General features: G+C 43.4%; 1 protein-coding gene and 1 long non-coding RNA gene across 3 annotated transcripts in view; both read right to left on the bottom strand.

Annotated features, from left to right (window-relative positions):
* The window catches only part of LOC109848029 (ubiquitin domain-containing protein 2-like), a 58,448-nt gene extending 33,043 nt beyond the window's left edge, over positions 1–25,405 (bottom strand). Inside the window, exon 1 of the mRNA XM_020417328.1 lies at positions 25,186–25,405. Within this exon, the coding sequence (XP_020272917.1) occupies positions 25,186–25,222 (37 nt within the window). The 5' untranslated portion in view covers positions 25,223–25,405. The remainder of the gene's footprint in view (positions 1–25,185) is intronic.
* On the bottom strand, positions 435–3,830 carry LOC109848209. Of its 2 annotated transcripts, XR_002248750.1 has the most exons (5): positions 3,510–3,830; positions 3,332–3,424; positions 2,058–2,139; positions 1,380–1,531; positions 435–1,259 (listed from the first exon to the last, which is right to left on the bottom strand). It is a non-coding gene; the product is annotated as an uncharacterized LOC109848209 (long non-coding RNA). The 2 variants fall into 2 exon arrangements; XR_002248743.1 differs by having other exon boundaries at positions 435–1,531.

Here is a 27,500-nt window from a genome sequence, read left to right on the forward strand (position 1 = left end):
TTTTTTTTTCTTTTCCGTTCTCTTTCTTTGATACTTGTCCTTTCGTGTGTTTGGTTCGCTTCGTTGATTTATATGCTTTGAGTTGATTGACGCGTGCGTGTTGATTGACGCATGCGAGCTGATTGGCGCGCGCGAGCTGACTGTCAAGCGCGCAGGTCACTTGATTCGCCGTTTTGCTTCAGGCGCTTGTCGGCGTCAGATAATCCTCTTAGACTCGGATAACAATGTCCGTCGTCTTCTCTCTGTCTCGAGCTGTGTGTGGATACCTATAGGCATTTTTAGACGCCTACAGAAAGTATATTCACAAAAACGTGTGACAAACTAGTTTACAATGTCTGAACAACATAAAAGCATCCAATTGAGTATCCTCAAAGAGCTGTGTGTGACAAACTAGTTTACAATGTCTGAACAACATAAAAGCATCCAATTGAGTATCCTCAAAGAGCTGTGATAAATTAATGATATGATTTCACCCATAACTGAATGATTTACAGAGCTTGAGCTATAAAAGAATGTACAATTGAACGTGTACACATTCATCAAAAGAAAAATTGAACACGTACATACAACTATCCTCACAGAACTTTGTGAGAAAGGGATGGAAACCATTACATTTATAATTGAATGATTTATAGAGCTTGAACAATGCCATTCTGTACAACTGAACACATATTGAGCTCATTTTAGCTACTGCAGCCATAACTTTTAATAACAGCAGCGCTGAAAATAATCCACTAAAGTTCAGATCCATTCATAATAATTTCATGGTATCTGCGGTAACAACTTCAATCTCCCTACAAAATCTCAAACTTGTCTTTGCCTCTTGGTTTCCAACTCTATTCTAGCTTCCAACTCTCTTTGAATCCAAGATTCTTCACTTGAATCGTCCAAAGCTTGTATACACTTGTTATTAACTTCTGTTTTCCTCTTTCGCGTCTTCATCAATGCTTTGATTCCGTCCACGTTGATCTTATTAAGGACATGCTCCCCTCTACAATCCTCAACAACACCATCCGGGCTTTCAGAATTTCTCAGCTCGCATTGAGCTTCCCTATTTTTCTTCAATTCTACGAGTCTTGCTGAGCTAGCTTCCTCACTAAACTCATGACTAGGGCTTCTACTTGAAGACCCATCTCTGCTCAATACACAAGACTCTGGGCTGCTTGATGGCTCCTCTGCCTTCTCCGCAGACGCAATTGGAGGTTGGATTACCTTTGGCTTCTCGAGTGCAGGAGATACCAAAGGTCTTTTCTTGTAACCTAATAACTCCATCATTTGTTAAAGTATCTCTACAATTTGTAATAGAATACCCACTTAAGTAAATGTAAGATAGTGTCTATGCATTCGCAAACTAGTAAAGATGGTAAAAGTTATTTTACCATCTAACTGTTTTGGCATGATTTCCAACAATTACCACCAAATGCAACCATCCCATGTTGGAAGTTTCATATTGTGATGCTTAGCAGCAAGATAAAGAGACCCGACTGCAATGTAACTGGGTTCATATTGCAAGCAGAGTGTGGTTCGAAGCCTGTAAGGAATTTCAAAAATATATTAGCGCTTTGTGATGTATATCGTTAGTCAAAGGTATTTTATCGTCCTTGCATGTTACTTTGATATTTGGAATGAACGGAATGCAAAAGTATTTTGAAAAGATAAAAACACTCTTCATATCCTGATTGATGATCATCTTCCTTTAGTAAGACAACACCGCCTTACACCGAAATAGGTGCTTGACTCGAAGCAACGCAGCAGCTTGATGTAGAAAGTGATATTAGTCTTTTTTGTATTCTAATCTTTACTCATCTCCTTCTGCACTTCTTCTCTGTCTTCCTCTGCATGTATATATATTTTGGATCTATTTTCTCTAATTAATAAATCTCCTGGGCATTTTGCCCCGGTTCTCAAAAATATCATCAGAGAACATAACTCGATGAAATCTGAATTGGTTTGTAAGTTTATATGTTTCTTTAGAACAACAGACAGTTAATTGCATGACAATGCAGTAACAAGTTTAACGTGACACACATTAGTGCATAACATATATGATTCCTTACCTGCCATTCATTCCTTCTGTGAGACTGATGGAGATAAAAGCGATGGCATAACATCATTGTTGTTGCAATAGTGACCTGAGGTCTGCAAGATAAGAGAATAATCCAACATTCTTATTAGGAATGAGAAATGGCGTAGGCTGTTGGCAACAAGAAAAACTGCATAATATTGAAAAGATTAAAGGAAGTATGCAAAATCAAACAGGAAAAAAAATCTGGAAATTCCCTTAAGTAATCAATTCACACTTCTCTGTATCTGTTTATACATGTCAAACCAATTCTGTGTGTTGTAACTTGCATCTAATATGAGTCTCTCAACTACATAATAATATAAACTGAATCACCAGGAGTTTTCTCCATTGTTTTTGGAGTATAATATTCACTTCTAGGCTGTAATTTCTTAGGCAGAAACATGATATGATGCAGATCACAGGTGCAAGGTTTACACACGATTGTCCTTAAAAGATCATTTGATAGTTGGTGAAGTATGCTTCTAAAAATTATTAGTCTCTTTGATATCAACTACACAGAAGTAAAGATGCAACAGAATTTATGACTAAAGATCTATATCAGTTTATATGATATGGCAACTGATTAACATCAAATTCTGAATGATCTAGTTGTCTGCTCCAGTAGATATTTGGCATGATCGGTGATGTTTTCTTCTCAATCAACAAAAAGATGGGATCATGAAATCATCGCAGTCCTTCGGTTGATTTGGAAAGAAAGAGATCAATGCATTTGCAATAGGAAGCATTTGACAACAAATATTATCCATAGTAGATAAACCACTTGTTAAAAATAATAATTCTCAGTTAAGAGAGTGGAAAATTAAATAAACGCATCAACAATGCAAATGGAATTGCACTACATTTCCTTCTCAAACTAATAGAAACATGGCATAATAACTATATCTACCGAAAATAAAATTCTTGATAGGAACCTGATTATTCACAAACTAATAGAAGTCGATATGAAATGCATTTTCTGGATCCTGAGTAAGTATGCAGAACCAGTTGAAGTGATAGGAACCAGAGAAAAACACCACAAAGGATGCTGACTATACTTTATAACTGATTTCAAGAGAAATACACTAATTAGGCACTAATCATAATCTTAAATGTTCATCCAGAAAACGTAGAATCAAACATGATTAACTAATTAATTATTAAACATTTATTTCTTTTGTATCCACATTCTTTTGCAATTACATACATTATTAACTAATCAAACATGAAATCCTTTCAGCACCAAGATGACAATCACAAAAATCTCACCTTCGAGGAACTTGGAGACTGCCAGCGTGTAGAGCCTCCTCTTCCCTCTGCTCCTCCCTCATCTCCTCCACCGACAATACCCCATCCAAATCCCTAATCCCAAACAATCAAAATCACATCTTTTCAATCAAAAACCAATCTTTTCAAATAAAAGAGGGCAGAAATCAATGAAACATACAGATTAACAAGGAGATTTGGGTCAGGGTTATCGACAGTGTAAACGCGGTCAGCCTCCTCGGCCTGCTCGATGACGGCGTTGATGTCGGTGACGTCGGTGATGAACTCTAAAATGCGCCGCTGTTGCCTGATGGCTTTGCTCCGGTCCTTTGATTGCTGAATTAATTGGCTGGATTTTCTGGCGGGAGCGATGCGAAGGAGGTAACTCTAGCTGAAGAAATCAACGAGGAAGAAAAAAATCCGACGTGGCCAGAATTTTTGTCGATTTCACTCGGTTGGGGGAGGAAATGGGGGAGGGAAAGAAAACCGACGTGGAGGCGATTTGTTCTTCGGTTTTCTTCTTCAGCCCTTGCGAAACAAAGCGGGGAAAAAAAATCAGCGGAAACAAAATATCAGACGTGGAGGTGAAAAAACCGACGTGGAGGCAAAGTAAAAGTTTTCCATCGCATTTTAAAACGAACCAAACAGCCCCTAAAAGTAATCTCAAAGAAAAAAAAAAGAGAAGATGAGCATTTTTTGACAAAATGGATATAATTAATTAGAACCGCCGCGTGGCTTGACTAGAACATTAGAAAAGTCTTCAAAAAATAATTGGCAGATTCTCAAGAATACGCTTCCATGACTTTGACCTTTATATACATAGCTTAGCTTATCGGCTTAATTTGTACAAACGAATAAGGCTCACAAATAAAATAATAAAAAGGAAATAGAGAAATTAATAGATGATATCCCAATACGAGCAATAATTGTTTTCGCGTCGAAGTTTTATACTTGACGAATGGCAGCAAATATTTATATGTTAGTTGCAAATTTGCGATGAACCTTGGATTTCACACGGCTGATGTGTATGAACTTAAATTTTAGAGCTTTGCTACAAGGACCCAAAATATGGGACCAATAGGGGAACAAGTGAGGTGTCCCCCTCCTATTGGATAATGAGTTGGTCATCATTAATGATAGTCAACTCATTATCCAATAGGATGGTGACACATCATCTGTCCCCTCTATTGGTCCCATATTTTAGGTCATTGAGGAATTTTTTTAAATTTTATTTAAAATCATTGGTTTCCAAATAACACAACAAATCGCGTCTTTTCAATGCTTATAGTCTTTGTTGACATTTTTTTGCTGGGTTATACTTATAATTTTCTCTCGAGAGAGCTGAAATTATCCAAATAATATATCATGTTAAAAAAAATCAAACAAAGAAGAGTAAGATAAAAATCTTGTTAACAAATACATAAAACACATGAAGAAGAATAAACTTCAATTAAGAAATTGACACAGCCGCTGTTTTTAAACATTGATAATGGAATACATAAAAGAGCACATTTTCCTTCCTCTTCATGACAATTTTCTTTTGGAGAGTTTGAATATAGTAATAACCCTTTCCAAGCAAAAAAAAAAAAAAAAAAAACCATGAAATCCAAAAAAAAAAAAAAAAAAAAAAAACCATGAATATGAATGTGGCGACAGCAGGATCAGCTGAGTACGTGTTTCGTCGGTTGGGTTTTACGATTCAGAAAGGATTAGCGGCGTAGCTTGTTGCCCGCTTATCATCATCACATGTGTAATATTAATGGATTAATTAAAGAAATATTTTAACTAAAAAAAATTGTGGCTTTCCTTTTATTAATGAATTAACAAAGAAAATGGTGTATTTGTGAAAACGGCGAAGGAATTGTGAAAAACGTGAAGAATAACTCAAAACAGGCTCCACCACACCCTGGTGTGGTGCGAAGGAATTGTGAAAAACGTGAAGAATAACTCAAAACAGGCTCCACCACACCCTGGTGTGGTGTCTGCCATGGGTGTGGTAGAGTCTGTCCTGCACCACACCCTCTGCCACACCCACGGTGCAGGGTGTGGCAGAATCTGTCCTGCACCACTCCTGCACCACCCCCTCTGCCACACCCATGGTGCAGGGTGTGGCAGACTCGTTTTTAGAATCCTTATTTGTTGAGGAATCCTCCTTTGTTTGGGATTGTGTTTTATTATAAATAGGACCACGTTTTTTAGGGTTTCTTAAGGAGAGAAAAGAAGAGATTTAGCATTGTTTTGAGCACTTTGAGAGGGAGATATTGTGAGGGAGTTGAGAGCTTTGGTTAGGGTTATATTTGAGTGATTTTGTGAGTTGTAACCCGTTGTATTTCTCCTCCATATAGTGAAATCTCCCCATCCTCTCCCCGTGGACGTAGGCAATTGCCGAACCACGTATATCCTTGTGTTTGGTTTGATTTGTCGTAATTGGCTTGGTTTGTGCAAGTGTTTGGCTTTCTTCTACTCGTGATCACAGGTTCGTTGTGAGTTCGTGCAAGGCTTCCGCAAAGACGCGCGACAACCAAACACTATAAATTAAGTAGAATAAATATAATGGAATCTGGATATTATTCAAGATAATAATGATCAAACAAAACCAAGTTTCAAATTTCTCAAGTATGAAAAATATGAATGTCAAGAAAAAAATGCCAAATCTACTGTTAATTAGTAATAATAAGAAGATAAGAACATATATCTCAATGGGAAAAACTCCAGCAACTTTTAGAATGTCAGGCTAGACTTTGAATCCTCTTATTCATCAAATTACTTGCAAGGAACCTACTCAAAGGGCATGATCTCTAAGTGACATCCGCACAACAAGCTCTTGCTGCTCCACGAGCAGCGCCTTCTTCTTGTTTTCGGGAGAGCATATTTGATTCCTAAGACAGCTACTCAACCGGTTGGTATTGGGTCGCCGACGTCCTAGGTTCAAGTGCCGTCTATGGACTTTGTACCAAAAAAACATAGTATCCGGAGGTTTGCACCCGTGAATGCATACGACACGTGTCTGCATATATGTCTATATTTCTACGGACCAGCGCGCGAGTGTTTGAGGTCAGCTATAGATGAGTTGAAGATTCAGCTTTCGAATGAGTTTGAGATGAAGGACTTGGGCGAGGCGAAGCGCATTTTAGGGATGGAGATCGGCAGAGACAAGAAGAAGGGCAGAATTTGTTTGACACAGGTGGCTTATTTGAAGAAGGTTCTACAGCGATTCCATGTTAGCATGGATACGAAGCCAGTTAGTGTACCGTTGGGAGCCCATTTGAAGCTTTCAGCTGACCTTTCACCGAAGTCAGTTGAAGACCGTGAGTTGATGTCGAAGACTCCATATGCGAGCGCAGTTGGGAGCTTGATGTACGCGATGGTATGTACGAGGCCGGATTTGTCACAGGCAGTGAGCATGGTGTCGAGATACATGCACGATCCAGGAGTGGGTCATTGGGATGCCGTGAGATGGATTTTGAGGTACATTCTAGGTACGCTCAATGTTGGTTTGGTTTATGAGCGGGACACTACAGGTGGGCAGTTATGCATTGGCTATGTTGATTCGGATTATGCCGGGGATTTGGATAAGCGCCGATCTACAACGGGGTATGTGTTCACCTTGACCCGTGCGCCGGTGTGTTGGAGATGCACCTTACAGTCGACGGTGGCTTTGTCTACGACGGAGGCAGAGTATATGGCAGTTACGGAGGCTGTGAAGGAGGCTATTTGGCTTCGAGGACTTCTGGAAGAACTTGGTATATCGCAGCGATCCGTCACTATTCATTGTGATAGCATGAGTGCTATATATTTGGCGAAGAATCAGGTTTTTCATGCGAGGACGAAGCACATTGACGTTCGTTATCACTTCGTTCGAGATGTTCTTGAAGATGGCGATGTGGAGATTGTGAAGGTCCATACGAAGGATAATCCGGCGGATATGCTCACGAAGGTGGTTCCAAGCAACAAGTTTGATCATTGCAGAAACTTGTTGAATATTTGTGATTGTTGAGGCCGTTGGCGGCCATTTGGATGAACTACGGGCGGCTTGATCCCTTGGGAGAGGGGGTACGTAGGCAACCATGGTGGTGCAGCCGTATTTGGAGAGACGACACATTGATGCTCTTGGTTTGGTGTCGGCTCATTTTTGGCAAAATTCGCCGAGGTGGAGAATTGTGGAGAAATCAGGAAAAGAATCAGAAAAACCAGAAAAACTGGCATAAGTCGACTCATGCACTGTGCACGAGTCGACTTACGATCTGCAGCCGAATTGTGATTTTAGCCTCTGTCAAGTCGACTTAGCATGACTGTTAAGTCGACTTATGGCAAGTCGACTTAACAGTCTGTTAAGTCGACTTATGAAGTGTTCTCCAGTTGTTGATTTTCTCTCTGTCAAGTCGACTTGTGCACACTGATAAGTCGACTTATAGCGGGTTTTTTGCATACGCAGGTTTCCTATTTGCAGTCTGATTGGGGTTTTGTTTTGATATAAATAGGGAAACGATTTGTGAGGGTTTTTTATCAGAGATTGAGGAATCTTTTGAGCATTGTGAGAGGGAGATATTGTGAGCAAGGTGAGATCTTTGGTTGAGGGTTAGTTTGAGAGAATTTGTGTGATTGTAACCCTTTGTACTCTCCTTGATTTAGTGAAATCTCCCCATCCTCTCCCCGTGGACGTAGGCAAATTGCCGAACCACGTATATCTCTGTGTTTGGATTGATTTGGCTTTATTGGTTGGATTTGTGCAAGAGTTTGTCTTTCTTCTACTCGTGATCACAGGTTCGTTGTGAGTTCGTGCAAGGCTTCCGCAAAGGCGCGCGACAAGTGGTATCAGAGCTCAGATTCAGATCTAGGGTTTTGGATTAGGTGGAGGAAGATTCAGTTTGAAGCTTGGTTCTTGGAGTTCTAGGCTTTGGTGGAGTTAGGGTTTGAAGTTGCCGTTGAAGATCTCGCTTTCCTCGTGTGGTTAGGAGTTCTATTTGGAATCCAATCTAGGGTTCAGTTGGGTAATTTCTTATTCTTTCAAAGTTTGGATCTTTCTCTACAATTTGGAAGTTGTGATTATGGGTGAAGTAATTGGTGAAAGCAGCAAGATGACAGGCACAGTTCAAGTGGGTTTTCAGAACACTAAGATTAGTGTTGTGAAATATGACGGCAAGATCAATTTTGGTTTGTGGATGAGCGACGTACAGGATGCGCTCAATGCTCAAAATCTGGAGGAGACCATCATGGTCGATGTGAGGCCACCTAAATATGAAGAGGCGATATGGGAAAAGATGAATCGAAATGCTTGCGGGGTGATCAGGTCCTGTTTGGAACAGGAGCTGAAATACGATGTGATTGGGGTGACGTCTGCGATGAAGATGTGGGAAATTCTCAACAATAAGTACCTTACGAAGAGTGTTGAGAACCGGTTGCACTTGCTGCGAAGGTTATTCAGATTCCAGATGTCCAGAGGTACCTCGCTTGCGGCTCATGTGAACAACTACACTAAGTTGTTGTCGGACTTGGCGAACGTGGATGAGAAGATCACAGATGAGTACAAGGCTATTATTCTTTTGGGCTCCTTACCGGATGAGGAGTATGATACCTTCGTGCTTACGTTGCTGAACGGGAGATCTTCTATCACTTATAGTGAAGTGACTAACGCATTGACGAACTATGATTTGAGGAGGAAGGATAAGGAGACTTCCCGCGCTAGTACTTCAGGAGAGGCCTTGTCGGCGAGAGGTAGAAGCTCATATCAGAAAGGTGGAAACAGAGGGAGGTCAAAGTCAAGAGGTCGTCACCAGCTTGGAAAGAATCAATGTGCATTCTGCAAGGAGCAGGGACATTGGAAAAGAGATTGCCCGAAAGTCAAAGAAAAGGAGAATAGCAAGAATAAGGGCCCGAAGGCCAATGAGGTGAATGTTGCGAAAGGCGATGATTCCGATGATTCGAGCTTTTCTCTTTTGATTACTCCGGAGGTGAACCATTTGGATGCATCGGAGTGGATGCTTGATTCTGGCGCTACTTATCATGTGACTCCTAGGCGAGATTGGTTCTCATCATTTGAGAGACTCGATGGGGGTGTTGTGGTCATGGGAAATGATCAATCCTGTGGCGTTCGTGGGATAGGTACTGTGAGGATTCGGATGCACGATGGAGTAGTCCGTGAGCTGAAGGAGGTGAGATTCGTTCCTCAACTTAAGAAGAATCTTATCTCAGTGGGGGCTTTGGAGGCGAAGGGATTCAGGGTGACCTTTGAGGATGCTGTAGCAAAGGTTACTAAGGGATCTTTGGTGGTGATGAAGGGAGTCCGAAATCATAATTTATATTATCTGAAGGGGAGCACCGAGATTGGCCAGGTTGCTTCGGCGATTTCAGAGGCGGACATGAGCAGACTTTGGCACTACAGGCTAGGGCATACAGGTGAAAAGTCACTGCAGGCATTGTGCAAGCAGGGGCTTTTGAAGGGAGCCAAGAGTGGTAAAGTAGAATTCTGTGAGCACTGTGTACTTGGCAAGAAGACGAAGGTGAAGTTCGGGACGGCCATTCATAGGACGAGGGGCATCTTGGACTACGTGCACACAGATGTTTGGGGTCCCACTAAGACGGCATCACTTGGTGGTCGACATTGGTTCGTCACGTTCGTTGATGACTATTCTAGGCGATGTTGGGTGTACACCATGAAGCATAAGAGTGAAGTCCTAGATTTGTTTGTGGAGTGGAAGAAGAGATTGGAACTGCAGACTGGGAGAAAGATCAAGACGTTGCGATCCGACAACGGCGGCGAGTATACCTCAGACCCCTTTCTGCAGCTATGTCGAGACGAGGGCATAGAGAGGCACTTCACAGTTAGTCATACACCGCAGCAGAATGGGGTGGCGGAGAGATTGAATCGGTCTTTGCTGGAGAAGATTCGATGTTTATTGGCGCATAGTGGTTTGGAGAAGATCTTTTGGGCTGAGGCACTTTCTTATGCGAGCCACCTCATTAACAGGCTGCCTTCATCTGCGATTGAGGGGAAGACCCCTATGGAGATGTGGTCGGGAGAGACAGCACATGACTATGACCAGCTTAAGGTATTTGGTTGCCCTGCATATTATCATGTTAGAACTGATAAGTTGGAACCTCGAGCTAGGAAGGCCATATTTGTAGGATTCAAGCGTGGTGTCAAGGGATACAAGCTTTGGGATCCAGTTGATAAGAAGATTGTGCTGAGTAGGGACGTCACATTCGATGAGGCTTCTATCTTGAAGCTTCCCAGCTCTCATCAGGTGGAGAGCAACCCGACAGAGGAGATTTCGCAGGTGGTGGAGATTGATGCAGCTCCACAGAGTCCAGATAGTGCAGTATCCATGAGAGTGCCGACTGAGGTGACGCCAGGCGAGCACGACGGTGATGCGGAGGATACGGGTACTCATGAGCAGGATCAGGGACCGACGGCTCAGGTTCAGGATTCTATTGCGGCACGGAGACAGAGGAGAGACATACGGGTGCCAGCACGGTATGCCGACACAGTTGCATATGCACTTCCGGTGGAGAGTATCGATGAGATGGTGCCTACTACATTCAGAGAGGCCGAGCAGAGTTCGGAGGCTGATTCGTGGCAGGTGGCTATGCAGGAGGAGATGGAGTCTCTTCACAAGAACGATACATGGAAGCTTGTAGAGCTTCCAAAGGGGCGGAAGGCGATTGGGTGCAAGTGGGTGTACACGAAGAAGGAGGGCATTGAGGGCACTCCAGTGAGGTTCAAGGCTAGGTTGGTTGCGAAGGGCTATGCACAGGAGGAAGGTATTGATTACAATGAGGTTTTCTCTCCGGTGGTGAAGCATTCGTCGATTCGGATTTTGCTAGCTTTGGTGGCACAGTATGGATTGGAGTTAGATCAGTTGGATGTGAAGACAGCATTTCTTCATGGTGATCTTGATGAAGAAATATATATGACTCAGCCATTGGGATTCCGAGCTGCAGGGAAAGATAAGTTGGTTTGCAGGCTAAAGAAATCGCTATACGGTTTGAAGCAGTCTCCTCGACAGTGGTATAGGCGATTTGATGGTTTTATGCTTGGTCATTCGTACACTCGGAGCCAGTTTGATCCTTGCGTGTATTTTCGCAAGTTGAGAGGAGGTGCGTACATTTATTTATTGCTTTATGTCGATGACATGTTGGTTGCTTCAAGTTCCAGGTCAGCTATAGATGAGTTGAAGATTCAGCTTTCGAATGAGTTTGAGATGAAGGACTTGGGCGAGGCGAAGCGCATTTTAGGGATGGAGATCGGCAGAGACAAGAAGAAGGGCAGAATTTGTTTGACACAGGTGGCTTATTTGAAGAAGGTTCTACAGCGATTCCATGTTAGCATGGATACGAAGCCAGTTAGTGTACCGTTGGGAGCCCATTTGAAGCTTTCAGCTGACCTTTCACCGAAGTCAGTTGAAGACCGTGAGTTGATGTCGAAGACTCCATATGCGAGCGCAGTTGGGAGCTTGATGTACGCGATGGTATGTACGAGGCCGGATTTGTCACAGGCAGTGAGCATGGTGTCGAGATACATGCACGATCCAGGAGTGGGTCATTGGGATGCCGTGAGATGGATTTTGAGGTACATTCTAGGTACGCTCAATGTTGGTTTGGTTTATGAGCGGGACACTACAGGTGGGCAGTTATGCATTGGCTATGTTGATTCGGATTATGCCGGGGATTTGGATAAGCGCCGATCTACAACGGGGTATGTGTTCACCTTGACCCGTGCGCCGGTGTGTTGGAGATGCACCTTACAGTCGACGGTGGCTTTGTCTACGACGGAGGCAGAGTATATGGCAGTTACGGAGGCTGTGAAGGAGGCTATTTGGCTTCGAGGACTTCTGGAAGAACTTGGTATATCGCAGCGATCCGTCACTATTCATTGTGATAGCATGAGTGCTATATATTTGGCGAAGAATCAGGTTTTTCATGCGAGGACGAAGCACATTGACGTTCGTTATCACTTCGTTCGAGATGTTCTTGAAGATGGCGATGTGGAGATTGTGAAGGTCCATACGAAGGATAATCCGGCGGATATGCTCACGAAGGTGGTTCCAAGCAACAAGTTTGATCATTGCAGAAACTTGTTGAATATTTGTGATTGTTGAGGCCGTTGGCGGCCATTTGGATGAACTACGGGCGGCTTGATCCCTTGGGAGAGGGGGTACGTAGGCAACCATGGTGGTGCAGCCGTATTTGGAGAGACGACACATTGATGCTCTTGGTTTGGTGTCGGCTCATTTTTGGCAAAATTCGCCGAGGTGGAGAATTGTGGAGAAATCAGGAAAAGAATCAGAAAAACCAGAAAAACTGGCATAAGTCGACTCATGCACTGTGCACGAGTCGACTTACGATCTGCAGCCGAATTGTGATTTTAGCCTCTGTCAAGTCGACTTAGCATGACTGTTAAGTCGACTTATGGCAAGTCGACTTAACAGTCTGTTAAGTCGACTTATGAAGTGTTCTCCAGTTGTTGATTTTCTCTCTGTCAAGTCGACTTGTGCACACTGATAAGTCGACTTATAGCGGGTTTTTTGCATACGCAGGTTTCCTATTTGCAGTCTGATTGGGGTTTTGTTTTGATATAAATAGGGAAACGATTTGTGAGGGTTTTTTATCAGAGATTGAGGAATCTTTTGAGCATTGTGAGAGGGAGATATTGTGAGCAAGGTGAGATCTTTGGTTGAGGGTTAGTTTGAGAGAATTTGTGTGATTGTAACCCTTTGTACTCTCCTTGATTTAGTGAAATCTCCCCATCCTCTCCCCGTGGACGTAGGCAAATTGCCGAACCACGTATATCTCTGTGTTTGGATTGATTTGGCTTTATTGGTTGGATTTGTGCAAGAGTTTGTCTTTCTTCTACTCGTGATCACAGGTTCGTTGTGAGTTCGTGCAAGGCTTCCGCAAAGGCGCGCGACAAGTGGTATCAGAGCTCAGATTCAGATCTAGGGTTTTGGATTAGGTGGAGGAAGATTCAGTTTGAAGCTTGGTTCTTGGAGTTCTAGGCTTTGGTGGAGTTAGGGTTTGAAGTTGCCGTTGAAGATCTCGCTTTCCTCGTGTGGTTAGGAGTTCTATTTGGAATCCAATCTAGGGTTCAGTTGGGTAATTTCTTATTCTTTCAAAGTTTGGATCTTTCTCTACAATTTGGAAGTTGTGATTATGGGTGAAGTAATTGGTGAAAGCAGCAAGATGACAGGCACAGTTCAAGTGGGTTTTCAGAACACTAAGATTAGTGTTGTGAAATATGACGGCAAGATCAATTTTGGTTTGTGGATGAGCGACGTACAGGATGCGCTCAATGCTCAAAATCTGGAGGAGACCATCATGGTCGATGTGAGGCCACCTAAATATGAAGAGGCGATATGGGAAAAGATGAATCGAAATGCTTGCGGGGTGATCAGGTCCTGTTTGGAACAGGAGCTGAAATACGATGTGATTGGGGTGACGTCTGCGATGAAGATGTGGGAAATTCTCAACAATAAGTACCTTACGAAGAGTGTTGAGAACCGGTTGCACTTGCTGCGAAGGTTATTCAGATTCCAGATGTCCAGAGGTACCTCGCTTGCGGCTCATGTGAACAACTACACTAAGTTGTTGTCGGACTTGGCGAACGTGGATGAGAAGATCACAGATGAGTACAAGGCTATTATTCTTTTGGGCTCCTTACCGGATGAGGAGTATGATACCTTCGTGCTTACGTTGCTGAACGGGAGATCTTCTATCACTTATAGTGAAGTGACTAACGCATTGACGAACTATGATTTGAGGAGGAAGGATAAGGAGACTTCCCGCGCTAGTACTTCAGGAGAGGCCTTGTCGGCGAGAGGTAGAAGCTCATATCAGAAAGGTGGAAACAGAGGGAGGTCAAAGTCAAGAGGTCGTCACCAGCTTGGAAAGAATCAATGTGCATTCTGCAAGGAGCAGGGACATTGGAAAAGAGATTGCCCGAAAGTCAAAGAAAAGGAGAATAGCAAGAATAAGGGCCCGAAGGCCAATGAGGTGAATGTTGCGAAAGGCGATGATTCCGATGATTCGAGCTTTTCTCTTTTGATTACTCCGGAGGTGAACCATTTGGATGCATCGGAGTGGATGCTTGATTCTGGCGCTACTTATCATGTGACTCCTAGGCGAGATTGGTTCTCATCATTTGAGAGACTCGATGGGGGTGTTGTGGTCATGGGAAATGATCAATCCTGTGGCGTTCGTGGGATAGGTACTGTGAGGATTCGGATGCACGATGGAGTAGTCCGTGAGCTGAAGGAGGTGAGATTCGTTCCTCAACTTAAGAAGAATCTTATCTCAGTGGGGGCTTTGGAGGCGAAGGGATTCAGGGTGACCTTTGAGGATGCTGTAGCAAAGGTTACTAAGGGATCTTTGGTGGTGATGAAGGGAGTCCGAAATCATAATTTATATTATCTGAAGGGGAGCACCGAGATTGGCCAGGTTGCTTCGGCGATTTCAGAGGCGGACATGAGCAGACTTTGGCACTACAGGCTAGGGCATACAGGTGAAAAGTCACTGCAGGCATTGTGCAAGCAGGGGCTTTTGAAGGGAGCCAAGAGTGGTAAAGTAGAATTCTGTGAGCACTGTGTACTTGGCAAGAAGACGAAGGTGAAGTTCGGGACGGCCATTCATAGGACGAGGGGCATCTTGGACTACGTGCACACAGATGTTTGGGGTCCCACTAAGACGGCATCACTTGGTGGTCGACATTGGTTCGTCACGTTCGTTGATGACTATTCTAGGCGATGTTGGGTGTACACCATGAAGCATAAGAGTGAAGTCCTAGATTTGTTTGTGGAGTGGAAGAAGAGATTGGAACTGCAGACTGGGAGAAAGATCAAGACGTTGCGATCCGACAACGGCGGCGAGTATACCTCAGACCCCTTTCTGCAGCTATGTCGAGACGAGGGCATAGAGAGGCACTTCACAGTTAGTCATACACCGCAGCAGAATGGGGTGGCGGAGAGATTGAATCGGTCTTTGCTGGAGAAGATTCGATGTTTATTGGCGCATAGTGGTTTGGAGAAGATCTTTTGGGCTGAGGCACTTTCTTATGCGAGCCACCTCATTAACAGGCTGCCTTCATCTGCGATTGAGGGGAAGACCCCTATGGAGATGTGGTCGGGAGAGACAGCACATGACTATGACCAGCTTAAGGTATTTGGTTGCCCTGCATATTATCATGTTAGAACTGATAAGTTGGAACCTCGAGCTAGGAAGGCCATATTTGTAGGATTCAAGCGTGGTGTCAAGGGATACAAGCTTTGGGATCCAGTTGATAAGAAGATTGTGCTGAGTAGGGACGTCACATTCGATGAGGCTTCTATCTTGAAGCTTCCCAGCTCTCATCAGGTGGAGAGCAACCCGACAGAGGAGATTTCGCAGGTGGTGGAGATTGATGCAGCTCCACAGAGTCCAGATAGTGCAGTATCCATGAGAGTGCCGACTGAGGTGACGCCAGGCGAGCACGACGGTGATGCGGAGGATACGGGTACTCATGAGCAGGATCAGGGACCGACGGCTCAGGTTCAGGATTCTATTGCGGCACGGAGACAGAGGAGAGACATACGGGTGCCAGCACGGTATGCCGACACAGTTGCATATGCACTTCCGGTGGAGAGTATCGATGAGATGGTGCCTACTACATTCAGAGAGGCCGAGCAGAGTTCGGAGGCTGATTCGTGGCAGGTGGCTATGCAGGAGGAGATGGAGTCTCTTCACAAGAACGATACATGGAAGCTTGTAGAGCTTCCAAAGGGGCGGAAGGCGATTGGGTGCAAGTGGGTGTACACGAAGAAGGAGGGCATTGAGGGCACTCCAGTGAGGTTCAAGGCTAGGTTGGTTGCGAAGGGCTATGCACAGGAGGAAGGTATTGATTACAATGAGGTTTTCTCTCCGGTGGTGAAGCATTCGTCGATTCGGATTTTGCTAGCTTTGGTGGCACAGTATGGATTGGAGTTAGATCAGTTGGATGTGAAGACAGCATTTCTTCATGGTGATCTTGATGAAGAAATATATATGACTCAGCCATTGGGATTCCGAGCTGCAGGGAAAGATAAGTTGGTTTGCAGGCTAAAGAAATCGCTATACGGTTTGAAGCAGTCTCCTCGACAGTGGTATAGGCGATTTGATGGTTTTATGCTTGGTCATTCGTACACTCGGAGCCAGTTTGATCCTTGCGTGTATTTTCGCAAGTTGAGAGGAGGTGCGTACATTTATTTATTGCTTTATGTCGATGACATGTTGGTTGCTTCAAGTTCCAGGTCAGCTATAGATGAGTTGAAGATTCAGCTTTCGAATGAGTTTGAGATGAAGGACTTGGGCGAGGCGAAGCGCATTTTAGGGATGGAGATCGGCAGAGACAAGAAGAAGGGCAGAATTTGTTTGACACAGGTGGCTTATTTGAAGAAGGTTCTACAGCGATTCCATGTTAGCATGGATACGAAGCCAGTTAGTGTACCGTTGGGAGCCCATTTGAAGCTTTCAGCTGACCTTTCACCGAAGTCAGTTGAAGACCGTGAGTTGATGTCGAAGACTCCATATGCGAGCGCAGTTGGGAGCTTGATGTACGCGATGGTATGTACGAGGCCGGATTTGTCACAGGCAGTGAGCATGGTGTCGAGATACATGCACGATCCAGGAGTGGGTCATTGGGATGCCGTGAGATGGATTTTGAGGTACATTCTAGGTACGCTCAATGTTGGTTTGGTTTATGAGCGGGACACTACAGGTGGGCAGTTATGCATTGGCTATGTTGATTCGGATTATGCCGGGGATTTGGATAAGCGCCGATCTACAACGGGGTATGTGTTCACCTTGACCCGTGCGCCGGTGTGTTGGAGATGCACCTTACAGTCGACGGTGGCTTTGTCTACGACGGAGGCAGAGTATATGGCAGTTACGGAGGCTGTGAAGGAGGCTATTTGGCTTCGAGGACTTCTGGAAGAACTTGGTATATCGCAGCGATCCGTCACTATTCATTGTGATAGCATGAGTGCTATATATTTGGCGAAGAATCAGGTTTTTCATGCGAGGACGAAGCACATTGACGTTCGTTATCACTTCGTTCGAGATGTTCTTGAAGATGGCGATGTGGAGATTGTGAAGGTCCATACGAAGGATAATCCGGCGGATATGCTCACGAAGGTGGTTCCAAGCAACAAGTTTGATCATTGCAGAAACTTGTTGAATATTTGTGATTGTTGAGGCCGTTGGCGGCCATTTGGATGAACTACGGGCGGCTTGATCCCTTGGGAGAGGGGGTACGTAGGCAACCATGGTGGTGCAGCCGTATTTGGAGAGACGACACATTGATGCTCTTGGTTTGGTGTCGGCTCATTTTTGGCAAAATTCGCCGAGGTGGAGAATTGTGGAGAAATCAGGAAAAGAATCAGAAAAACCAGAAAAACTGGCATAAGTCGACTCATGCACTGTGCACGAGTCGACTTACGATCTGCAGCCGAATTGTGATTTTAGCCTCTGTCAAGTCGACTTAGCATGACTGTTAAGTCGACTTATGGCAAGTCGACTTAACAGTCTGTTAAGTCGACTTATGAAGTGTTCTCCAGTTGTTGATTTTCTCTCTGTCAAGTCGACTTGTGCACACTGATAAGTCGACTTATAGCGGGTTTTTTGCATACGCAGGTTTCCTATTTGCAGTCTGATTGGGGTTTTGTTTTGATATAAATAGGGAAACGATTTGTGAGGGTTTTTTATCAGAGATTGAGGAATCTTTTGAGCATTGTGAGAGGGAGATATTGTGAGCAAGGTGAGATCTTTGGTTGAGGGTTAGTTTGAGAGAATTTGTGTGATTGTAACCCTTTGTACTCTCCTTGATTTAGTGAAATCTCCCCATCCTCTCCCCGTGGACGTAGGCAAATTGCCGAACCACGTATATCTCTGTGTTTGGATTGATTTGGCTTTATTGGTTGGATTTGTGCAAGAGTTTGTCTTTCTTCTACTCGTGATCACAGGTTCGTTGTGAGTTCGTGCAAGGCTTCCGCAAAGGCGCGCGACAAGTGGTATCAGAGCTCAGATTCAGATCTAGGGTTTTGGATTAGGTGGAGGAAGATTCAGTTTGAAGCTTGGTTCTTGGAGTTCTAGGCTTTGGTGGAGTTAGGGTTTGAAGTTGCCGTTGAAGATCTCGCTTTCCTCGTGTGGTTAGGAGTTCTATTTGGAATCCAATCTAGGGTTCAGTTGGGTAATTTCTTATTCTTTCAAAGTTTGGATCTTTCTCTACAATTTGGAAGTTGTGATTATGGGTGAAGTAATTGGTGAAAGCAGCAAGATGACAGGCACAGTTCAAGTGGGTTTTCAGAACACTAAGATTAGTGTTGTGAAATATGACGGCAAGATCAATTTTGGTTTGTGGATGAGCGACGTACAGGATGCGCTCAATGCTCAAAATCTGGAGGAGACCATCATGGTCGATGTGAGGCCACCTAAATATGAAGAGGCGATATGGGAAAAGATGAATCGAAATGCTTGCGGGGTGATCAGGTCCTGTTTGGAACAGGAGCTGAAATACGATGTGATTGGGGTGACGTCTGCGATGAAGATGTGGGAAATTCTCAACAATAAGTACCTTACGAAGAGTGTTGAGAACCGGTTGCACTTGCTGCGAAGGTTATTCAGATTCCAGATGTCCAGAGGTACCTCGCTTGCGGCTCATGTGAACAACTACACTAAGTTGTTGTCGGACTTGGCGAACGTGGATGAGAAGATCACAGATGAGTACAAGGCTATTATTCTTTTGGGCTCCTTACCGGATGAGGAGTATGATACCTTCGTGCTTACGTTGCTGAACGGGAGATCTTCTATCACTTATAGTGAAGTGACTAACGCATTGACGAACTATGATTTGAGGAGGAAGGATAAGGAGACTTCCCGCGCTAGTACTTCAGGAGAGGCCTTGTCGGCGAGAGGTAGAAGCTCATATCAGAAAGGTGGAAACAGAGGGAGGTCAAAGTCAAGAGGTCGTCACCAGCTTAGAAAGAACCAATGTGCATTCTGCAAGGAGCAGGGACATTGGAAGAGAGATTGCCCGAAAGTCAAAGAAAAGGAGAATAGCAAGAATAAGGGCCCGAAGGCCAATGAGGTGAATGTTGCGAAAGGCGATGATTCCGATGATTCGAGCTTTTCTCTTTTGATTACTCCGGAGGTGAACCATTTGGATGCATCGGAGTGGATGCTTGATTCTGGCGCTACTTATCATGTGACTCCTAGGCGAGATTGGTTCTCATCATTTGAGAGACTCGATGGGGGTGTTGTCGTCATGGGAAATGATCAATCCTGTGGCGTTTGTGGGATAGGTACTGTGAGAATTCGGATGCACGATGGAGTAGTCCGTGAGCTAAAGGAGGTGAGATTCGTTCCTCAACTTAAGAAGAATCTTATCTCAGTTGGGGCTTTAGAGGCGAAGGGATTCAGGGTGACCTTTGAGAATGCTGTAGCAAAGGTCACTAAGGGATCTTTGATGGTGATGAAGGGAATCCGCAGACATAACTTATACTATCTGAAGGGGAGCACCGAGATTGGCCAGGTGCTTCGGGGCATTTCAGAGGGGACATGAAGACTTTCGGCATTACAGGCTAGGGCATACAGCTGTCGAGAAAGTCACTGCAGCGGCGTTGTCTGCAAGCAGGCGGCTTTGCAGCGGAGCCAGAGTGGTAAAGTGGAATTCTGTGAGCACGATGTACTTGGCAAGAAGGACAAAGCGTGAAGTTCGGGACGGCCATCATAGGCGCAGGCATCTATGTACGGTGCACACAGATGTTTGGGGTCCCACTAAACGCGATCACTTGGTGGTTCGACATTGTTCGTCACTCGTTGATGAACTATTCTACGGCGATGTTGGGTTACACCATGAAGATGAAGATGTTGAAGTCATAGAATTGTTGTGGAGTGGAAGAAGAAATTTGGAATTGCCCGAGACTGCGAGAAAGATCAAGCGTTTGCGGATCCGACAACGGCGGCGAGTATCACCTCAACCCCTTTCTGCAGCTATGTCGAGACGAGGCATAGAGAGCAACTTCACAGTTATCATACACCGCCCCAGCAGAATGGTGGTGGCCGGAGGAGATTGAGATCGGTCTTTGCTGGAGAAGATTCGATGTCAGACGCATAGGGTTGGAGAAAGATCTTTTCGGCTGAGCACTTTCTTATGCGAGCCACCTCATTAACAAGGCTGCCTTCATCTGCGATGGAGGGGGAAGACCCCTACTGGAGATTGTGCGGCAGGGAGCAGACAGCACATGACATGATCAGCTTAAGTATTTGTTGCCCTGCATATATCATGTAAACTGATAAGTTGGCAACCTCGAGCTAGGAAGGCCATTATTGTGATTCAAGCGTGGTGTCAAGGATACAAGCTTGGAATCCACGTTGATGAAGAAGTTTGCTGAGTAGACGTCACATTCGATTGAGGCTTCTTCTATTCTTGAAGCTTCCCAGCTCTCGATCAGGCTGTGAGGAGCGGAGCCCGACAAGGAGATTTCGCAGGTGGTGGAGATTGAGTGCAGCTCCACAGGAGTCCAGATAGCAGTATCCATAGAGAGTGCCGACCGAGTGGACGCAGCGAGCACGACGGTGCGTATGCGGAGGATGGGTATCATGAGCAGGATAGGAGACCGACGGCCAGGTTCAGGATCTATTGCGGGCACGAAGACAAGGAGCAGACTCACGGCTGCTCAGCACGGTATGCCGACACCAGTTGCATATCACTTCCGGTGAGGAGTATCGATGAGATGGTGCCTACTACATTAGAAGGCTAAGAGTTCGGCAGGCTGATTCGCGTGGCAGTGGCTATGCAGGAGCGAGATGAGTCTCTTCACAAGAACAGATACAGGGAGCGTGTAGAGGTTTCAAAGGGCGCGGAAGGCGATTGGGTACAAGTGCGGTGTACACGAAGAACGGATGGACTTGGAGCGGCCACTCCGTGAAGGTTCAAGGCTAGGTTGGTTGCGTAGGACTATGCACAGGAGAGTATTGATTACAATGAGTTTTCCTCCGTGGGGAAGCATTTCGTCGATTCGGATTTTGCCTACTTTGGGTGCAGCAGTATGATTGGAGTAGATCAGTGGATGTGCGAGAAGCATTTCATGGTGATCTGGATGGAAGAAAAAGTATGACTCAAGCCATTGGGATTCGAGCCTGCAGGGAAGATAAGTTGTTGGCAGGCTAAAGAAATCGCTATACGGTTTGAAGCCAGTTCCTCGACAGTCGGTAGTAAGGCATTTGATGCGCTTTTATGCTGTTGGTCATCGATACACTCGGAGCCCAGGTTTGATCCTTGCCGTGTATTTCGCAAGTTGAGAGGAGCGTGCGTACATTTATTTTGTTGCTTTATGTCGATGACATGTTGGTGCTTCTAGTTCCAGGTCAGCTATAGATGAGTTGAAAGTTCAGGCTTTCGAGATGAGTTGAGGAGAAGGACGGGCCGGGCGAAGCGCATTTTAGGGATGGAGATTCGGCCCAGAGATAAGAAGAAGGGCAGGATTGTTTGACACAGGTGCTATGGTTGAGAAGGTTCTACAGCGCATTCCATGTTAGCATGATACGAAAGCCATGTTTGTGTACCGTTGCGGAGGCCCATTTGAAGGTTCAGCCTGGCCCTCAGCGAGCATTGTAAGACCCTGAGTTGATGACGAAACTCCATATGCGAGCGCAGTTGGTCGACTTGATGTACGCGTATGGTCAGTACCATGAGCCGGATTTGTCACAGCGTTGCAGGGCATGGTGTCGTAGATAACCATGCACGATCCAGGCATGGTCATTGGGACGCCGTGGAATGGATTTTGGGTACATTAGACGTACCTTCAATCGTTGGTTTGGTTTATGAGCGCGGACACCAGACGCAGTGGGCAGCTATGCATTGCTATGTGATTCGATTATGCCCGGGGATTTGGATAAGCGCCGTCTACCTACGGGGTATGTGTTCCTTTAACCCGTGGCGCGCCGGCACATGTGCTTGGAGATGCACCTTACAGTCTACGGTGGCTTGCTGTCTACGACGGAGGCCCAGAGTATGATGGCGGCTTACGGAGGCTGTGAAGGGGCTATTTTGCTTCGCGAGGACTTTTGGAAGAACCTTGTATATCCAGCGATCCGTCACTATTCATGCGACTAGCATGAGTGCCTATATATTGTCGCGAGAATCAGGTTTTTCATGCGAGACGAAGCAACCATTGACGTTCGCTTATCACTTCGTTCGGGATGTTTCTTGAAATGGCGATGTGGAAATTGTGAAATCCACACGAAGGATAATCCGGCAGCATATGCTCACCTAAGTCGTACTGCGTAGCAACAAGTTTGATCCAGTCCCCTGTCGCAAACTTGGCACACATTCGTAATGTGAGGCGTGGCGGCCATTTGGATGCAACTACGCGGCTTGCATCCCTTGGGAGAGCCGGAGCGGTCGTCGCACCCGCAATGTGCCAGGGCAAGAGAAAGGAAACAAATATAAGGGACACACGAAAAAAATATGGGGGGGGAAGAAGAGAGAAAATAAATAGATGAGAACGACAACAAATTATGACAATAAATGTGAGAAGTTGCTCATGTTAAAAATGGGAAAGGAAAAAGAGAAAAGGCATGTCCGACCCTCAATAGATTCCAAAAGGAAGCACCTTCGCCGGAAGATTATTGCAAGAAGACCAGAACTGGGTGAAAAACAAGGGCAGAAGGTGATTTCGGTGGGAAATTAAAAACAGAAAAATTGAGAAGTAGAAGAAATAACTTCAAAAACAGAGCCTCCACCACACCCTGGTGGGACAAGATCAATGACCAAGAGCAACGAATATGTAAAAAGAGATAGAGATATGTCCTGCACCCCAACCCGGGTCAGTGAGGCACAACACCCAACAGATGCGGACAAAGAATCAGATGGCAGAGAAATCTGATCCATGCCACCAACCATGACCATGACCCCACCACACCCCTCCTGCAACCCATGAAAAGAGGAAAAAAAAACGCAAAGAAGGACCCGAGAAAGAAGAAAAACACGCGAAAAAAACACTAAGAGCGGAAAGGAAAAGAGAAACAAAAAAACAAAACGGGGATCAGAAGAAAACTAAACAAGCAAAAAGCATTATAAAGAAACAACCAGAAGGAAGAAAACAAGAAAAGAAAGCAATGGAAAAGAACAAAGAAAAGCCAACCAAAAGAAAACAACGATAACAAAGGAAAAAAAAAACATAAGAATCAAGAAAAAACCAATCACGGAAAAAATAGAAAAAAAGAAACAAAAAGAAGAAAAAACAAGAAAAAGCAATATGGAACCAGACTCATTTAGAAAAAATCACTGTTATCTTGTGAAGAGAGATCCCTCCTTTGGTATTGGGATTGTAAGTCAATTCAAATAAATAAGCATCCCCGTCAAATATTATCAGAGAGGTCTATAAGGAGAGAAAGAAGCGAAGAAGGATTTTAGGCATTGAAATATTTGAGAGCACTTGATCCAAGGGCGAGAGTTATTAATGAAGGAGTGAGAGCATAATGTAAGGAAGTGTAGGTTAGTATTTGAGTGTGATTTTGTAGGAGCTGTACATACCCAGTATAGATTTCCATCCAAGTGATAGAGAAATCATCAGAAAAAGAGAACCCGATTACATACGCTCCCATAACATGGACAGGAATTGAAAACCGAAACACCAGAAGTAATTATCCTTGATGATTTGTTTTAGCATAATTGTGACTCGTAATTGGCCTTTGGTTTGTGCAAAGGTTTGGCTTTCTTCTACTGTGATCACAGCGTTCGTTGTGAGAAGGACTAAGAAAATAAAAAAAAACAAAGAGACAAAGAAAAAAGAGGGGAAAAGAAAAAAGTAAACAAAAGACGAAAAACGCTGTCCGGCGCTCAAGCGCGACAGAGAACAAGGCTGTTCGTGCAAGGCTTCCGCAAAGACGCGCGACAACCAAACACTATAAATTAAGTAGAATAAATATAATGGAATCTGGATATTATTCAAGATAATAATGATCAAACAAAACCAAGTTTCAAATTTCTCAAGTATGAAAAATATGAATGTCAAGAAAAAAATGCCAAATCTACTGTTAATTAGTAATAATAAGAAGATAAGAACATATATCTCAATGGGAAAAACTCCAGCAACTTTTAGAATGTCAGGCTAGACTTTGAATCCTCTTATTCATCAAATTACTTGCAAGGAACCTACTCAAAGGGCATGATCTCTAAGTGACATCCGCACAACAAGCTCTTGCTGCTCCACGAGCAGCGCCTTCTTCTTGTTTTCGGGAGAGCATATTTGATTCCTAAGACAGCTACTCAACCGGTTGGTATTGGGTCGCCGACGTCCTAGGTTCAAGTGCCGTCTATGGACTTTGTACCAAAAAAACATAGTATCCGGAGGTTTGCACCCGTGAATGCATACGACACGTGTCTGCATATATGTCTATATTTCTACGGACCAGCGCGCGAGTGTTTTACAAACAAATGAATTAAGTTCAATTAGTACACATGCAAGTAAAATTCCCCTAAAAAAACTCATTACATATCTACATCGTATAATTAAAATCCAAGCCCATTAGTCCACATAATTACCATCCTAAAACTCTACGAACTCTCTAGACAACAAAGTAAAACATAACAGGAAAAAGAACTAAAGTAATCCTCTAAATTCCCCAAATTCTCAAGAACGCGCATTTGGATGAATTCAGCAACAGCAACAACAACAACAACAACAACAATAATAATAACACCTCCACAGATCATACAAAAACCCTAAAAAGCACCAACTTTGATTAACAAAGAACCGAAACCTCCAGCAATCCAACTCAAGATCCATAATAAGATTAAAAAAGAAGCAAACTTTGCATCAATAAAACATCGAGAACCGAAATCTCACCTTCCCCATTAGACTGTGAAGATCCAGCACAACCCATCGCTCTCTCTCTCTCTCTGTAAACAAGCCAATGATGAGAGAGAGAGAGAGAGATCAGACCATCGCCCAGATAGCGGGTCGTCGATTGGATCCGAATCCTAAACGGGTTTCTGTGGACTTCGATCTCTGTGCTTATTTCTTAGAGAGAGAGAGAGAGAGGGAGATTGATTATTATTTGAGAAAACTATTATTATTATCTATTGTTTGAATAATAATTATCTGCCTATTTATTGGTTCTATCTCTTTTCCGGTGGGGCCCACCCACCTTTTGCTTGACTCCTGGCTGTGACGGCCCAACTGCCTCGGTTAAGCGTCGGCGCTTCACGTGGCTGCTTACGCGGTGCCGTGTCCCGCGAGTCAACTTACTATATATACGGCGATACCAGTGAATAGGGGGTGCTAAACCGTATCCGTATCCGAGAAAATATCCGTAACCGTATCCGTTAGGATACGAATATGGTTACTCAAATCTATAGCTGATAGGATATGGTTATGGATATGGTTTTGTAGTGAAATATTCGTATCCGTATCCGAAATATCTGAATGCATATTAGTCATACTCTTACGATAGTTTCGATTCTTAGATTATGGATTTGTGGTTAATTTTAATGATCAAGATGTCTAATCTTAACTTTTCAATTATAATGGATATATTAACAAACTCTTTTGTATCACATGAACTATGTTTTTCTCAATACTATCTAGTTTTCTCATATTTGATTTTGTATCTGCATGCATATCCGTTTATATATCCGCATGTATATCCGTAACCGTATCCGATTTTAACGGATATGGTTATAAATTTTTCTTACCGAGGTATATCTGTATCTGTATCCGTATCCGAGATGGCTAAGTGGATATGGATATGATAAGCATCATATCCGAGCCGTATCCGGACCGAATGCACCTACCAGTGAAGGACCAGCAGGGGGGCAAGTATGGATTTTAGACTGCAACCCCCCCCCCAACACCACCCTCCGCCCCAATGAATCCGGGACACCCCACGTGGTGGGATGTTCTGAAAGAAAGAACAGTCAAAGCCCGAGTTCCATCTTCGACCCTAACCTGGTTTTTAGTTGCACAATTTTATAAAAAAGTTTTTTTTTAATGTCTGACAATGGTAATTGTGTAATTAATTTTTTTTTGTAGATTTCTGTACACTGTGTTTGGTTCAAAAAAAATTCACAGAAATATTTTATGTAAAGTACAAAAAAGTACCAAAATTTACAGAAATCAATTTCCTCTCAAAATAAGCGGAAATCACCCAAAAATCTGACACCACATTGACATTTTTCTATAAAGTTGATACTTTTCTATAAATTTAGGGAGTGTGTCCGATTATCATTAGGATTCTTTTTTCTTTTAATGACCCAAAATATGATTTCTTTGTATTTCTTAAAAAAAACTATAAGAAAACTTTTGAGAAGTCAAAAAGTACCAATTTTTATTTTTTAACTTTACTTGTTTGCAAAAAAAAAATGACACATAACTTTATAGAAAATAATAAGATTTCTTATAATTTGTAGAAATTAAACCAAACACCCCCTTAAATTTCGAATGGATTGGATCCCATATTTCATCCCCATGCTTTAGATTTAGGGGCTGTTTGGTTGCACACTTTTTGAGAAAACTTTTCTCAAAACATCTGAAAATGGCAAATTTGTAATTAAAAGTTTTCTAGAGATTTCTGTAAATTATGTTTGGTTCTACAAAAAATTTACAGAAATATTTTCTATAAAATATCAAAACCTACCAAATTTTACAAAAAGCAATTTCCTCTCAAAATGAGAGGAAATCACCAGAAATCTGACACATACCATATTTAATTAAAAACCTACCAAATCTTGTTATTTTCTATAAAGTTATGAGCTATTTTCTTGTTTTGAACCAAACAAGCAAAGTAAAAAAAACAAGAAAATTGGTACTTTTTGATTTCTCAAAACTTTTCCTATAATTTTTTTAAGAAATACAAGGAAATCATATTTTAGGTGGAAAATATTTCCTATAATTTCTAGAAATTGAACCAAACACCCCCTTAGATAAAGAGGAGATCGAACCCTCATGATTATTGACAGCAGTACTATCGTATCTTTTGTTTGTTAATTAATTATTATTTACTTTTGATTACAAAAATAATTGGGTATTACAGGAGAACATCCGTCAGATCGGTATCCTTGACAAAATATTAGAAGATGAAATCATTTGCATAAAAAAACATCAAATATCATGTGCCCCTAGCAGAAATTAACTTGCATTCAGTTTTAAATGTGTAATTAAAG

The sequence above is a fragment of the Asparagus officinalis genome, chromosome 1 (genome assembly GCF_001876935.1).
Source record: "Asparagus officinalis chromosome 1, Aspof.V1, whole genome shotgun sequence".
NCBI classification, from domain to species: domain Eukaryota; kingdom Viridiplantae; phylum Streptophyta; class Magnoliopsida; order Asparagales; family Asparagaceae; genus Asparagus; species Asparagus officinalis.